The 16,522-nt window shown below is 41.6% G+C and overlaps 1 protein-coding gene across 2 annotated transcripts in view; it reads left to right on the forward strand.

The window, feature by feature from the left end:
• The window catches only part of rbms1b (RNA binding motif, single stranded interacting protein 1b), an 88,485-nt gene that overhangs the window by 24,098 nt on the left and 47,865 nt on the right, over positions 1-16,522 (forward strand). For both annotated transcript variants that reach the window (XM_061971762.2, XM_061971763.2), the window contains exons 2-3: positions 58-218; positions 13,262-13,320. In XM_061971762.2, the coding sequence (XP_061827746.1) occupies positions 58-218; positions 13,262-13,320 (220 nt within the window). The remainder of the gene's footprint in view (positions 1-57; positions 219-13,261; positions 13,321-16,522) is intronic.

Here is a 16,522-nt window from a genome sequence, read left to right on the forward strand (position 1 = left end):
CTTAAAAACTTCTAAAAGTGCACATTGATTTTGTTTCCCCTCGTCTCCCCCTTGCAGTCACCTGTCACCCTGCTGTCTCCGCCCATGGCTCCGCCCAGTCCTGGTAGCAGCAGCAGCAGCAGCACCGCCGGCTGGGAGCAGCTGAGCAGGACTAACTTGTACATCCGAGGACTGTCCCCGTCCACCAGCGACCGTGACCTCGCCCATCTGTGCCAGCCGTGAGTCCCGCGCTTCCTCTCGCCATTATCTGATATCCATGTGCTATTGATCGTCTGCCTGCAGCCGTGCAGCCGCTTTGGGGCAGGCCCTGACAAATGTGATGACAAGTCCACTCTTAAAGGGGAGGACAGCAGAAAGCAGCACGCATTAAAAAAACAAAAAATAATTTATTTTTAATTTTTTTAAATACATTTAAATACATGTTTTTTTGCGTAATTAAGCCACACATGACTAGTGACTATTATGAGAGTCCAGTCCATAGTGGATCTAACATGATAGTGAGAGTCCAGTCCTTAGTGGATCTAACATAATAGTGAGAGTCCAGTCCATAGTGGATCTAACATAATAGTGAGAGTCCAGTCCATAGTGGATCTAACATAATAGTGAGAGTCCAGTCCATAGTGGATCTAACATAATAGTGAGAGTACAGTCCATAGTGGATCTAACATAATAGTGAATGTCCAGTCCATAGTGGATCTAACATAATAGTGAGAGTCCAGTCCATAGTGGATCTAACATAATAGTGTGAGAGTCCAGGCCATAGTGGATCTAACATAAGAGTGTGAGGGTTCAGTCCATAGTGGATCTAACATAATAGTAAAAGTCCAGTCCATAGTGGATCTAGCATAATAGTGAGGGTCCAGTCCATAGTGGATCTAACATAATAGTGTGAGAGTCCAGTCCATGGTGGATCTAACATAATAGTGTGAGAGTCCAGTCCATAGTGGATATAACATAATAGTAAAAGTCCAGTCCATAGTGGATCTAACATAATAGTGAGAGTCCAGTCCATAGTGGATCTAACATAATAGTGTGAGAGTCCAGTCCATAGTGGATCTAACATAATAGTGTGAGATTCCAGTCCATAGTGGATCTAACATAATAGTGTGAGGGTCCAGTCCATAGTGGATCTAACATAATAGTTTGAGAGTCCAGTCCATAGTGGATCTAACATAATAGTGAGAGTTCAGTCCATAGTGGATCTAGCATAATAGTGAGAGTCCAGTCCATAGTGGATCTAACATAATAGTGTGAGAGTCCAGTTCATAGTGGATCTAACATAATAGTGAGAGTCCAGTCCATTGTGGATCCAACATAATAGTGAGAGTCCAGTCCATAGTGGATATAACATAATAGTAAAAGTCCAGTCCATAGTGGATCTAACATAATAGTAAAAGTCCAGTCCATAGTGGATCTAACATAATAGTGAGAGTCCAGTCCATAGTGGATCTAACATAATAGTGTGAGAGTCCAGTCCATAGTGGATCTAACATAATAGGGAGAGTCCAGTCCATAGTGGATCTAACATAATAGTATGAGAGTCCAGTCCATAGTGGATCTAACATAATAGTGTGAGAGTCCAGTCCATAGTGGATCTAACATAATAGTGTGAGAGTCCAGTCCATAGTGGATCTAACATAATAGTGAGAGTCAAGGCCATAATGGATCTAACATAATAGTATAAGGGTCCAGTCCATAGTGGGTCTAACATAATAGTGAGAGTCCAGTCCATAGTGGATCTAACATAATAGTGAGAGTCCAGTCCATAGTGGATCTAACATAATAGTGAGAGTCCAGTCCATAGTGGATATAACATAATAGTGAGAGTCCAGTCCATAGTGGATCTAACATAATAGTGTGAGGGTCCAGTCCATAGTGGATCTAACATAATAGTGAGAGTCCAGGCCATAATGGATCTAACATAATAGTGAGAGTCCAGCCCATAGTGGATTTAACATAATAGTGTGAGAGTCCAGGCCATAATGGATCTAACATAATAGTGTGAGGGTCCAGTCCATAGTGGATCTAACATAATAGTGTGAGAGTCCAGTCCATAGTGGATCTAACATAATAGTGAGAGTCCAGGCCATAATGGATCTAACATAATAGTGTGAGGGTCCAGTTCATAGTGGATCAAACATAATAGTGTGAGGGTCCAGTCCATAGTGGATCTAACATAATAGTGTGAGGGTCCAGTCCATTGTGGATCTAACATAATAGTGAGAGTCCAGTCCATAGTGGATCTAACATAATAGTGAATGTCCAGTCCATAGTGGATCTAACATAATAGTGTGAGAGTCCAGTCCATAGTGGATCTAACATAAGAGTGTGAGGGTCCAGTCCATAGTGGATCTAACATAAGAGTGTGAGGGTCCAGTCCATAGTGGATCTATCATAATAGTGAGAGTCCAGTCCATAGTGGATTTAACATAATAGTGTGAGAGTCCAGGCCATAATGGATTTAACATAATAGTGTGAGGGTCCAGTCCATAGTGGATCTAACATAATAGTGTGAGGGTCCAGTCCATAGTGGATCTAACATAATAGTGAGAGTCCAGGCCATAATGGATCTAACATAATAGTGAGAGTCCAGCCCATAGTGGATTTAACATAATAGTGTGAGAGTCCAGGCCATAATGGATCTAACATAATAGTGTGAGGGTCCAGTCCATAGTGGATCTAACATAATAGTGTGAGAGTCCAGTCCATAGTGGATCTAACATAATAGTGAGAGTCCAGGCCATAATGGATCTAACATAATAGTGTGAGGGTCCAGTTCATAGTGGATCTAACATAATAGTGTGAGGGTCCAGTCCATAGTGGATCTAACATAATAGTGTGAGGGTCCAGTCCATTGTGGATCTAACATAATAGTGAGAGTCCAGTCCATAGTGGATCTAACATAATAGTGAATGTCCAGTCCATAGTGGATCTAACATAATAGTGAGAGTCCAGTCCATAGTGGATCTAACATAATAGTGTGAGGGTCCAGTCCATTGTGGATCTAACATAATAGTGAGAGTCCAGTCCATAGTGGATCTAACATAATAGTGAATGTCCAGTCCATAGTGGATCTAACATAATAGTGAGAGTCCAGTCCATAGTGGATTTAACATAATAGTGTGAGAGTCCAGGCCATAATGGATCTAACATAATAGTGTGAGGGTCCAGTCCATAGTGGATCTAACATAATAGTGAGAGTCCAGGCCATAATGGATCTAACATAAGTTCATAGTGGATCTAACATAATAGTGTGAGAGTCCAGTCCATAGTGGATCTAACATAATAGTGAGAGCCCAGTCCATAGTGGATTTAACATAATAGTGTGAGAGTCCAGGCCATAATGGATCTAACATAATAGTGTGAGGGTCCAGTCCATAGTGGATCTAACATAATAGTGAGAGTCCAGTCCATAGTGGATCTAACATAATAGTGAGAGTCCAGTCCATAGTGGATCTAACATAATAGTGAGAGTCCAGTCCATAGTGGATCTAACATAATAGTGAGAGTCCAGTCCATAGTGGATCTAACATAATAGTGTAAGAGTCCAGTCCATAGTGGATCTAACATAATAGTGTGAGAGTCCAGTCCATAGTGGATCTAACATAATAGTGAGAGTCCAGTCCATAGTGGATCTAACATAATAGTGTGAGAGTCCAGTCCATAGTGGATCTAACATAATAGTGGGAGTCCAGTCCATAGTGGATCTAACATAATAGTGTGAGAGTCCAGTCCATAGTGGGTCTAACATAATAGTGAGAGTCCAGTCCATAGTGGATCTAACATAATAGTGAGAGTTCAGTCCATAGTGGATCTAACATAATAGTGAGAGTCCAGTCCATAGTGGATCTAACATAATAGTGAATGTCCAGTCCATAGTGGATCTAACATAATAGTGAGAGTCCAGTCCATAGTGGATTTAACATAATAGTGTGAGAGTCCAGGCCATAATGGATCTAACATAATAGTGTGAGGGTCCAGTCCATAGTGGATCTAACATAATAGTGTGTGGGTCCAGTCCATAGTGGATCTAACATAATAGTGAGAGTCCAGTCCATAGTGGATCTAACATAATAGTGAGAGTCCAGTCCATAGTGGATCTAACATAATAGTGTGAGAGTCCAGTCCATAGTGGATCTAACATAATAGTGTGAGAGTCCAGTCCATAGTGGAACTAACATAATAGTGAGAGTCCAGTCCATAGTGGATCTAACATAATAGTGTGAGAGTCCAGTCCATAGTGGATCTAACATAATAGTAAAAGTCCAGTCCATAGTGGATCTAACATAATAGTGAGAGTCCAGTCCATAGTGGATCTAACATAATAGTGAGAGTCCAGTCCATAGTGGATCTAACATAATAGTGTGAGAGTCCAGGCCATAATGGATCTAACATAATAGTGTGAGGGTCCAGTTCATAGTGGATCTAACATAATAGTGTGAGGGTCCAGTCCATAGTGGATCTAACATAATAGTGTGAGGGTCCAGTCCATAGTGGATCTAACATAATAGTGTGAGAGTCCAGTCCATAGTGGATCTAACATAAGAGTGTGAAAGTCCAGTCCATAGTGGATCTAACATAATAGTGTGAGAGTCCAGTCCATAGTGGATCTAACATAAGAGTGTGAAAGTCCAGTCCATAGTGGATCTAACATAATAGTGTTAGATTCCTGTCCATAGTGGATCTAACATAATAGTGAGAGTCCAGTCCATAGTGGATCTAACATAATGGTGAATGTCCAGTCCATAGTGGATCTAACATAATAGTGAGAGTCCAGTCCATAGTGGATTTAACATAATAGTGTGAGAGTCCAGGCCATAATGGATCTAACATAATAGTGTGAGGGTCCAGTCCATAGTGGATCTAACATAATAGTGTGCGGGTCCAGTCCATAGTGGATCTAACATAATAGTGAGAGTCCAGTCCATAGTGGATCTAACATAATAGTGAGAGTCCAGTCCATAGTGGATCTAACATAATAGTGTGAGAGTCCAGTCCATAGTGGATCTAACATAATAGTGTGAGAGTCCAGTCCATAGTGGAACTAACATAATAGTGAGAGTCCAGTCCATAGTGGATCTAACATAATAGTGTGAGAGTCCAGTCCATAGTGGATCTAACATAATAGTAAAAGTCCAGTCCATAGTGGATCTAACACAATAGTGAGAGTCCAGTCCATAGTGGATCTAACATAATAGTGAGAGTCCAGTCCATAGTGGATCTAACATAATAGTGTGAGAGTCCAGGCCATAGTGGATCTAACATAAGAGTGTGAGGGTTCAGTCCATAGTGGATCTAACATAATAGTGAGAGTTCAGTCCATAGTGGATATAACATAATAGTGTGAGGGTCCAGTCCATAGTGGATCTAACATAATAGTGAGAGTCCAGTCCATTGTGGATCTAACATAATAGTGAGAGTCCAGTCCATAGTGGATCTAACATAATAGTGAATGTCCAGTCCATAGTGGATCTAACATAATAGTGAGAGTCCAGTCCATAGTGGATTTAACATAATAGTGTGAGAGTCCAGGCCATAATGGATCTAACATAACAGTGTGAGGGTCCAGTCCATAGTGGATCTAACATAATAGTGTGAGAGTCCAGTCCATAGTGGATCTAACATAATAGTGAGAGTCCAGTCCATAGTGGATCTAACATAATAGTGAGAGTCCAGTCCATAGTGGATCTAACATAATAGTGAATGTCCAGTCCATAGTGGATCTAACATAATAGTGAGAGTCCAGTCCATAGTGGATTTAACATAATAGTGTGAGAGTCCAGGCCATAATGGATCTAACATAACAGTGTGAGGGTCCAGTCCATAGTGGATCTAACATAATAGTGTGAGAGTCCAGTCCATAGTGGATCTAACATAATAGTGAGAGTCCAGGCCATAATGGATCTAACATAATAGTGTGAGGGTCCAGTTCATAGTGGATCTAACATAATAGTGTGAGAGTCCAGTCCATAGTGGATCTAATATATTAGTGAGAGTCCAGTCCATAGTGGATCTAAAATAATAGTGAGAGTCCAGTCCATAGTGGATCTAACATAATAGTTAGAGTCCAGTCCATAGTGGATCTGACATAATAGTGTGATAGTCCAGTCCATAGTGGATCTAACATAATAGTGAGAGTCCAGTCCATAGTGGATCTAACATAATAGTGTGAGGGTCCAGTCCATAGTGGATCTAACATAATAGTGTGAGGGTCCAGTCCATAGTGGATCTAACATAATAGTGAGAGTCCAGGCCATAATGGATCTAACATAATAGTGTGAGGGTCCAGTCCATAGTGGATCTAACATAATAGTGTGCGGGTCCAGTCCATAGTGGATCTAACATAATAGTGAGAGTCCAGTCCATAGTGGATCTAACATAATAGTGAGAGTCCAGTCCATAGTGGATCTAACATAATAGTGTGAGAGTCCAGTCCATAGTGGATCTAACATAATAGTGAGAGTCCAGTCCATAGTGGATCTAACATAATAGTGAGAGTCCAGTCCATAGTGGATCTAACATAATAGTGAGAGTCCAGTCCATAGTGGATCTAACATAATAGTGTGAGAGTCCAGTCCATAGTGGATCTAACATAATAGTATGAGAGTCCAGTCCATAGTGGATCTAACATAATAGTGAGAGTCCAGTCCATAGTGGATCTAACATAATAGTGAGAGTCCAGTCCATAGTGGATTTAACATAATAGTGTGAGAGTCCAGTCCATAGTGGATCTAACATAATAGTGAGAGTCCAGGCCATAATGGATCTAACATAATAGTGTGAGGGTCCAGTTCATAGTGGATCTAACATAATAGTGTGAGGGTCCAGTCCATAGTGGATCTAACATAATAGTGTGAGAGTCCAGTCCATAGTGGATCTAGCATAATAGTGAATGTCCAGTCCATAGTGGATCTAACATAATAGTGAGAGTCCAGTCCATAGTGGATTTAACATAATAGTGTGAGAGTCCAGGCCATAATGGATCTAACATAATAGTGTGAGGGTCCAGTCCATAGTGGATCTAACATAATAGTGTGAGAGTCCAGTCCATAGTGGATCTAACATAATAGTGAGAGTCCAGTCCATAGTGGATCTAACATAATAGTGTGAGAGTCCAGTCCATAGTGGATCTAACATAATAGTGAGAGTCCAGGCCATAATGGATCTAACATAATAGTGTGAGGGTCCAGTCCATAGTGGATCTAACATAATAGTGTGCGGGTCCAGTCCATAGTGGATCTAACATAATAGTGAGAGTCCAGTCCATAGTGGATCTAACATAATAGTGAGAGTCCAGTCCATAGTGGATCTAACATAATAGTGTGAGAGTCCAGTCCATAGTGGATCTAACATAATAGTGAGAGTCCAGTCCATAGTGGATCTAACATAATAGTGAGAGTCCAGTCCATAGTGGATCTAACATAATAGTGAGAGTCCAGTCCATAGTGGATCTAACATAATAGTGTGAGAGTCCAGTCCATAGTGGATCTAACATAATAGTATGAGAGTCCAGTCCATAGTGGATCTAACATAATAGTGAGAGTCCAGTCCATAGTGGATCTAACATAATAGTGAGAGTCCAGTCCATAGTGGATTTAACATAATAGTGTGAGAGTCCAGTCCATAGTGGATCTAACATAATAGTGAGAGTCCAGGCCATAATGGATCTAACATAATAGTGTGAGGGTCCAGTTCATAGTGGATCTAACATAATAGTGTGAGGGTCCAGTCCATAGTGGATCTAACATAATAGTGTGAGAGTCCAGTCCATAGTGGATCTAGCATAATAGTGAATGTCCAGTCCATAGTGGATCTAACATAATAGTGAGAGTCCAGTCCATAGTGGATTTAACATAATAGTGTGAGAGTCCAGGCCATAATGGATCTAACATAATAGTGTGAGGGTCCAGTCCATAGTGGATCTAACATAATAGTGTGAGAGTCCAGTCCATAGTGGATCTAACATAATAGTGAGAGTCCAGTCCATAGTGGATCTAACATAATAGTGTGAGAGTCCAGTCCATAGTGGATCTAACATAATAGTGAGAGTCCAGTCCATAGTGGATCTAACATAATAGTGTGAGAGTCCAGTCCATAGTGGATCTAACATAATAGTGTGAGGGTCCAGTCCATAGTGGATCTAACAGGGCTGAAGAGTACAGCCCAAACGTGTCTCCTCAATTGAGCCAAATTTAATTCTGTCTCTGTTTAATTCTTTGCTTCTTGTCTTGTTTAATAGATGTCATCAGTGTTTGAACCTGACAGCTCCTATTTATTTTAACTGTTTGTATTTACCTGTGTATTAAATGAATAGTACACATTGTCACCTATAACACAAAGCCGACACTAAGCTTTGTCCTTAAATGTATGTATGTTTGGCATTTTTTACAAAATCCAAATATATCAAAATGGTTCCCACGTACTTTGACTTTTTATTATGCGGCCCTTGTTGGAAAAAGTTGCGACACCTCTGTATTATTATTAACATTTTTGCATGCTTGTCCCCCTCTTATGATTTCTAAAGCAAGTACGTTATCCAACAATTTGTATGTAAAAAATGGAGAATTGTAGGGAATTGTGTAATAATAAGGCGAATACGTATTACAATTCTTCTATATTCACTGTAACATGTGGCCCTCTGAGAGCAGCCAGAACTGCAATGTGGCCCTCAATGAAAACCAGAATGACACCACTGATCATTTGGCCACCTATTGCTGACACAATGTGTTCCTGGTTAGACTCTATCCCACACGACTGCTACCGCAAGTAACTCTCCTGAGTTGTAATAATAAATTGAGTGATCAAACAAGAGTCAAAGTCCATTCATCCAGGCCAGACTTCCCTCTCCCCAGCCACTTCGTCCAGCTCCTACCGGGGGATCCCGAGGCGTTCCCAGGCCAGCAGGGAGACATAGTCTTCCCAACGTGTTTTGGGTCTTCCCCGTGGCCTCCTACCGGTCGGACGTGCCCTAAACACCTCCCTAAGGAGGCGTTCAGGTGGCATCCTGACCAGATGCCTGAACCACCTCATCTGGCTCCTCTCGATGTGGAGGAGCAGCGGCTTTACTTTGAGCTTATCGCCCTATCTCTAAGGGAGAGCCCCGCCACCCGGCGGAGGAAACTCATTTGGGCCGCTTGTACCCGTGATCTTGTCCTTTCGGTCATAACCCAAAGCTCATGACCATCGGTGAGGATGGGAACGTAGATCGACCGGTAAATTGAGAGCTTTGCCTTCCGGCTCAGCTCCTTCTTCACCACAACGGATCGATACAGTGTCGGCATGACTGAAGACGCCGCACCAATCCGCCTGTTGATCTCACAATCCACTCTTCCCTCACTCGTGAACAAGACTCCGAGGTACTTGAACTCCTCCACTTGGGGCAGGGTCTCCTCCCCAACCCGGAGATGGCACTCCACCCTTTTCCGGGCGAGAACCATGGACTCGGACTTGGAGTTGCTGACTCTCATCCCAGTCGCTTCACACTCGGCTGCGAACCGATCCAGTGAGAGCTGAAGATCCTGGCCAGGTGAAGCCATCAGGACCACATCATCTGCAAAAAGCAGAGACCTAATCCTGCAGCCACCAAACCAGATCCCCTCAACGCCTTGACTGCGCCTAGAAATTCTGTCCATAAAAGTTATGAACAGAATGGGTGACAAAGGGCAGCCTTGGCGGAGTCCAACCCTCACTGGAAACGTGTCCGACTTACTGCCGGCAATGCGGACCAAGCTCTGACACTGATCATACAGGGAGCGGACCGCCACAATCTGTCAGTCCGATACCCCATACTCTCTGAGCACTCCCCACAGGACTTCCCGAGGGACACGGTCGAATGCCTTCTCCAAGTCCACAAAGCACATGTAGTCAGTCTTTATAAGTCAATATTTATAAGCAACTATGACCTCATTTTGACATGAAACTCTAATCTGGCTGTGAGCAGGCTACTGTATGAACACAATGGTATTTATATTGATATTAAACGGAGTCACAAAGTTGTACAAATCAATCTTTTCAAACAAGATGGGCCTCTAAACAGGACTGCTGACTCCTGATTGGACAGAGCTGAGGTCCACGGCTCATTTCAATCAGATTTGACCCGCCAAATGTAAAACATGTTCATACTGACCTGGTTCCAGCTCACACGATCGTTGACGGCATGTCCGCAAGGGTCACTGGTTGGCCAACTATTGAGTGTGACACCCTCCGCTACCATTTGGCCCTATGGGGATGAACTCCTCACCCGCGTTTGGAGTCGCGAGGACCACGGCTTGTTTTTTGACTTTGGCCCTTGGAGGCTCAAGGTTTTGGGCAGGCCTGGTTTATGGTGTTCATGGAAGGGTAGGGGGGCAAACAAAGCATCGGGTGTGCCATGGGTGTGACAATGACAACTACCAAACCCAAAAGCAGTGAAGTTGTCACATTGTGTAATTCGTAAATCAAAACAGAATACAATGATTTGCAAATCCATTTCAACTTAAACTCAAAAACAAGATATTTAAGTCTTGGGCACTAATACACCCCCATACCTTCACAGATGCTGGCTTCTACACTTTCACCCTAGAACAGTCCGGGTGGTTCTTTTCCTCTTTGTTCCGGAAGACACGACGTCCACAGTTTCCAAAAACAATTTGAAATGTGGACTCGTCAGAACACTTTTCCACTTTGCATCAGTCCATCTCAGATGAGCTCGGGCCCGGCAAAAGCGTTTCTGGGTGTTGTTGATAAATGACTTTCGCTTTGCATAGTAGTGAAGTGAATTACATTTATATAGCGCTTTTCTCTAGTGACTCAAAGCGCTTTTACATAGTGAAACCCAATGTCTAAGTTACATTTAAACCAGCGTGGGTGGCACTGGGTGCAGGTGGGTAAAGTGTCTTGCCCAAGGACACAACGGCAGTGACTAGGATGTTGGAAGCGGGGATCGAACCTGGAGCCCTCAGGTTGCTGGCACGGCCGCTCTACCAACCGAGCCACACCGCCCCAGTAGAGTAGTAGTAGAGTTCTAACTTGCACTTACAGACGGAGTGACCACCTGTAGTTACTGATAGTGGTTTTCTGAAGTGTTCCTGAGCCCATGTGGTGATATCCTTTACACACTGATGTCGCTTTTTGATGCAGTACAACCTAATGGATCCAAAGTCACGGGCATTCAATGTTGGTTTTCGGCATAACTGCTTACGTGCAGTGATTTATCCGTTTTTTTTTAATGTTTTGATGATATTACAGAGCATAGATGGTGAGTCCCTAAATTCTTTGCAATAGTGCGTTAACAGCAACATTGGATTGTGCCATTGATGTGACAATGACAACTACATATTGGATGTAGAACTGTATTCCTGGGACTAGATTCAGATGTCTGTGACTCCAAAGAGGTTAAGAACCACTGGTCTTGGTTGGAGGTGCTGGTATGCACAGATCTATTGTGGCAACAGTCCAATCTTCTACGGACTGTGACCAGGAATGTAAGCAGAGCAGAGTGTCGGATCACAGACTGGAGCTGGCCCTTGGCTCGGGGCCAACAATGGCCTCACTACTGACCGGCCCTCGGTCCAGGGTGTAGCCTGCCTCTTTCCAGCTGGACTGGCCTCTAGTTTCCCCGCCACCATGAACAAGACGCGTGCTTAGGTTACAGTTTGACGAGAACATATGGCCAACAAGTCCAATGGAGAATATTGCGAGGGTTTTCCGGATGGTAGGGATGGAAATGCCCCCCTTTACCTCAAAGAACTGCTCACCCCCAAATCCTCCACACGACACCTCCGCGGACAAAGCCCTGAACTATGGGAGTCCGAGCTTTCTGCTCCGCCGCTCCCAGTCCGTGGAACGCTCTCCCTGACCACCTGAGGGCACCACAGACCGTGAATGCTTTTAGAAAAGGCTTAAAACCCCTTTTTTTTGAAAACAAGTTTTTTTTTAGATATATGTATGCTAGTTCTAGCTATAAGGCTGTTCTAGTTTTTATTTTACTTGTTGGGGGCAGCTATTTGTGGTTCTAGCGTTGTTGTTTTTTAAATGCACTGTAGCACTTTGAGGTTGTTTGTTTAATGTAAAGTGCTGTTACAAATAAAATCTATTATTATTATTATTATTAGGGCTTTCTGCTCCGCCGCTCCCAGTCCGTACAACGCTCTCCCTGACCACCTGAGGGCACCACAGACTGTGAATGCTTTTAAAAAAAGGCTTAAAAATCCTTCTTTTTAAAAAAGTATTTTTTTTAGATCTACATATGCTAGTGCTAGCTATAAGGCTGTTCTAGTTTTTATTTTACTTGTTGGGGGCAGCTATTTGTGGTTCTAGCGTTGTTGTTTTTTAAATGCACTGTAGCACTTTGAGGTTGTTTGTTCAATGTAAAGTGCTTTTACAAATAAAATCTATTATTATTATTATTATTATTAGGGCTTTCTACTCCGCCGCTCCCAGTCCGTGGAACGCTCTCCCTGACCACCTAAGGGCACCCCAGACTGTGAATGCTTTTAAAAAAGGCTTAAAAAACATTCTCTTTAAAAAAGTCTTTTTTTAGATATATGTATGCTAGTTCTAGCCATAAGGCTGTTCTAGTTTTTATTTTACTTGTTGGGGGCAGCTATTTGTGTTTCTAGCGTTGTTGTTTTTTAAATGCACTGTAGCACTTTGAGGTTGTTTGTTTAATGTAAAGTGCTGTTACAAATCAAATCTATTATTATTATTATTATTATTATTAGAGCTTTCTGTTCCGCCGCTCCCAGTCCGTACAACGCTCTCCCTGACCACCTGAGGGCACCACAGACTGTGAATGCTTTAAAAAAGGCTTAAAAACCCTTCTTTTTTTTTTTAAGTATTTTTTTTAGATATATGTATGCTAGTTCTAGCTATAAGGCTGTTCTAGTTTTTATTTTACTTGTTGGGGGCAGCTATTTGTGGTTCTAGCGTTGTTGTTTTTTAAATGCACTGTAGCACTTTGAGGTTGTTTGTTCAATGTAAAGTGCTTTTACAAATAAAATCTATTATTATTATTATTATTAGGGCTTTCTGCTCCGCCGCTCCCAGTCCGTGGAACGCTCTCCCTGACCACCTGAGGGCACCACAGACTGTGAATGCTTTTAAAAAAGGCTTAAAAACCCTTCTTTTCTTTGTCCAATGTAAAGTGCTTTTACAAATAAAATCTATTATTATTATTATTATTAGGGCTTGTAACTCCTATGTGACATACCAGTGTGCTAATGTCATGGCTGCCTAACCTTCCCTTACCGACCCTCACCTTGTCTTTTTGCTTCTCTCTTAGGTATGGCAAAATTGTATCGACAAAGGCGATCCTGGACAAGGCGACTAACAAATGCAAAGGTGTGTGTGAGAAGTTGTCTGTCGTGAGCATGCTGTCAAAAATGTACAACATTCCACCTTCAACACATTCCTGCCATTCTGGAAATTCAAACTACCTTTTTTCCAAGTTCAAAATAATTCCAGGATTTTCCAGAATTCCTGGTTTTCCAAAGCCCTATTTCCACCCTTTTTTCTGGCGACTACTCCTTCCACATTTTTCAACCTACTTTAACTGTTCCACCGTCAAAACATTCTTCTTAGTTAGGACAAAAAACTAAGTTGTTTTTTGAACTGGAAAAATTCCCGGATTTCCCGAAATTCCGTAATACCATTATCAATTCAATATGTTACTCCTCCAACATTTTTCGACCGATTTGAAAAAATCCAACACCAACCATTTCAACTCATTCAGACCATTCACGTTTACCATTTTCAACAAAAAAAAATCCAGATTTTCCCGAAATTCCCTAATACCATTTACTACTTCAACATTTCTTGCCCGATTTGAACAATTCCAACACCAACCAATTCAGATTGTTCAGGACATGCATGCTCCTAATCATTTTCCAAAAAAATCCCGCTTCCCCCAAAATTCCCAAATTTCCAGGAAGTTCCAATTGAAATGAATGGGAAATGTTTCCAAGTTGCACAATTCCCACATTTTTCAACCTATTCAAACCATTCCAACATTAACACATTCCACTCATCCTGGACATTCAAACTAACACTTTCCCAAGTTCCAAACCAAATTCCGGGCAGCACGGTGGAAGAGGGGTTAGTGCATCTGCCTCACAATACGAAGGTCCTGAGTAGTCCTGGGTTCAATCCCGGGCTCGGGATCTTTCTGTGTGGAGTTTGCATGTTCTCCCCGTGACTGCGTGGGTTCCCTCCGGGTACTCCGGCTTCCTCCCACCTCCAAAGACATGCACCTGGGGATAGGTTGATTGGCAACACTAAATTATCCCTAGTGTGTGAATGTTGTCTGTCTATCTGTGTTGGCCCTGCGATGAGGTGGCGACTTGTCCAGGGTGTACCCGGCCTTCCGCCCGATTGTAGCTGAGATAGGGTCCAGCGACCCCAAAGGGAATAAGCGGTAGAAAATGGATTGATGGCAAACCAAATTCCGGTTTTCCTGGAAATTCAAACTCTTCAACATTCAAACCATTCCAACATTCAAACCGAGTTCAAATTCTTCTTCTTCTTCTTCTTCTTCTTCTTCTTCTTCTTCTTCTTCTTCTTCTTCTTCTTCGACTTCTTTGACTTCTTCTTGTTCGACTTCTTCGTCTTCTTCTTCTTCTTCTTCTTCTTCTTCTACTTCTTCTACTTCTACTTCTTCTTGACTTCTTCTTCTTCGACTTCTTCTTCTACTTCTACTTCTTCTTCTACTTCTTCTACTTCTACTTCTTCTTTGACTTCTTTTTCGACTTCTTCGACTTCTTCTAATTCTACTTCTTCGACTTCTTCTTCTACTTCTTCGACTTCTTCATCGACTTCTTCTTCTTAAACTTCTTCTTCTTTTTCTTCTTCTTCTACTTCTAATTCTACTTCTTCGACTTCTTCGACTTCTTCTTCGACTTCTTCTTCTTAAACTTCTTCTTCTTCTTCTTCTTCTTCTACTTCTTCTACTTCTACTTCTTCTTGACTTCTTCTTCTTCGACTTCTTCTTCTACTTCTACTTCTTCTTCTTCTCCTACTTCTTCTACTTCTACTTCTTCTTCTTCTCCTACTTCTTCTACTTCTACTTCTTCTTCGACTTCTTCTTCTAATTCTACTTCTTTGACTTCTTCTTCTACTTCTTCGACTTCTTCTTCGACTTCTTCTTCTTCAACTTCTTCTTCTTCTTCTTCTTCTACTTCTTCTACTTCTACTTCTTCTTGACTTCTTCTTTGACTTCTTCTTCTACTTCTACTTCTTCTTCTCCTACTTCTTCTACATCTACTTCTTCTTCTCCTACTTCTTCTACTTCTACTTCTTCTACTTCTTCTTCGACTTCTTCTTCTAATTCTACTTCTTCGACTTCTTCTTCTTCTTCTTTTTCTTCTACTTCTACTTCTTTGACTTTTTCTTCGACATCTTCTACTTCTTCTTCTTCGACTTCTTCTTCTTCGTCTTCTTCTTCGACTTCTTCTTCGACTTCTTCTTCGACTTCTACTTCTTCTTCTTCTTCGACTTCTTCTTCTTCTTCTACTTCTTCTTCGACTTTTTCTTCTTCTTCTTCTTTTTCTTCTACTTCTACAGTACTTCTTCGACATCTTCTTCGACTTCTTCTTCGACTTCTTCTTCTAATTTTACTTCTTCTTCTTCGACTTCTTCTTCTTCTTCTTCTTTTTCTTCTACTTCTACAGTACTTCTTCTGCTACTTCTTCGACTTCTTCTTCTTCTTCATCTTCTTCTTCGACCTCTTCTTCTTCTTCGACTTCTTCTTCTTCTACTTCTACTTTTACTTCTACTTCTACTTCTTCTTCTCCAGATTTTGCCGTGTTCTACCCTTCATATTTTTCATCCGATTCAAAGCGTTCCAACTTCAAACTGTTCAGCCTATTCGGGAATCGCGAGCTTTTCCTTGACAAATTCCAAAAATTCCCAGATTTCTCAGAATTCCAGGTTTTCCGGGACATTTTTTCCATTCAAAATGAATTGGCTATTTTTCAAACTTCCACTATTTCCACATTTTTCAACCGATTCAAACCATTCCACCTTCAACACATTCCACCATTCTGGAAAATTCAAACAACCTTTTTTTCCAAGTTCCCAAAAATTCCAGGATTTTCCAGAATTCCTGGTTTTCCTAAGCCCTATTTCCACCCTTTTTTCTGGCAACTACTCCTCCCGCATTTTTCAACCCTTCTACCGTCAAAACATTCCTTGTAATCAGGAAATTTAAAAATTCTCGGTTTTCCTGAAATTCCAGGAATTCCGTAATACCATTTCTAAATTCAACATGTTACTGCTTCAACATTTCTCGACCGATTTGAAAAATTCCAACACCAACCATTTCAACTCATTCAGACCATTCACGTTTACCATTTTCAAAAAAAAAAATCCAGATTTTCCCGAAATTCCCTAATACCATTTACTACTTCAACATTTCTTGCCCGATTTGAACAATTCCAACACCAACCAATTCAGATTGTTCAGGACATTCATGCTCCTAATCATTTTCCAAAAAAATCCCGCTTCCCCCAAAATTCCCAAATTTCCAGGAAGTTCCAATTGAAATGAA

Source organism: Nerophis lumbriciformis, linkage group LG13, assembly GCF_033978685.3.
Source record: "Nerophis lumbriciformis linkage group LG13, RoL_Nlum_v2.1, whole genome shotgun sequence".
In the NCBI taxonomy this organism is placed as follows: Eukaryota; Metazoa; Chordata; class Actinopteri; order Syngnathiformes; family Syngnathidae; genus Nerophis; species Nerophis lumbriciformis.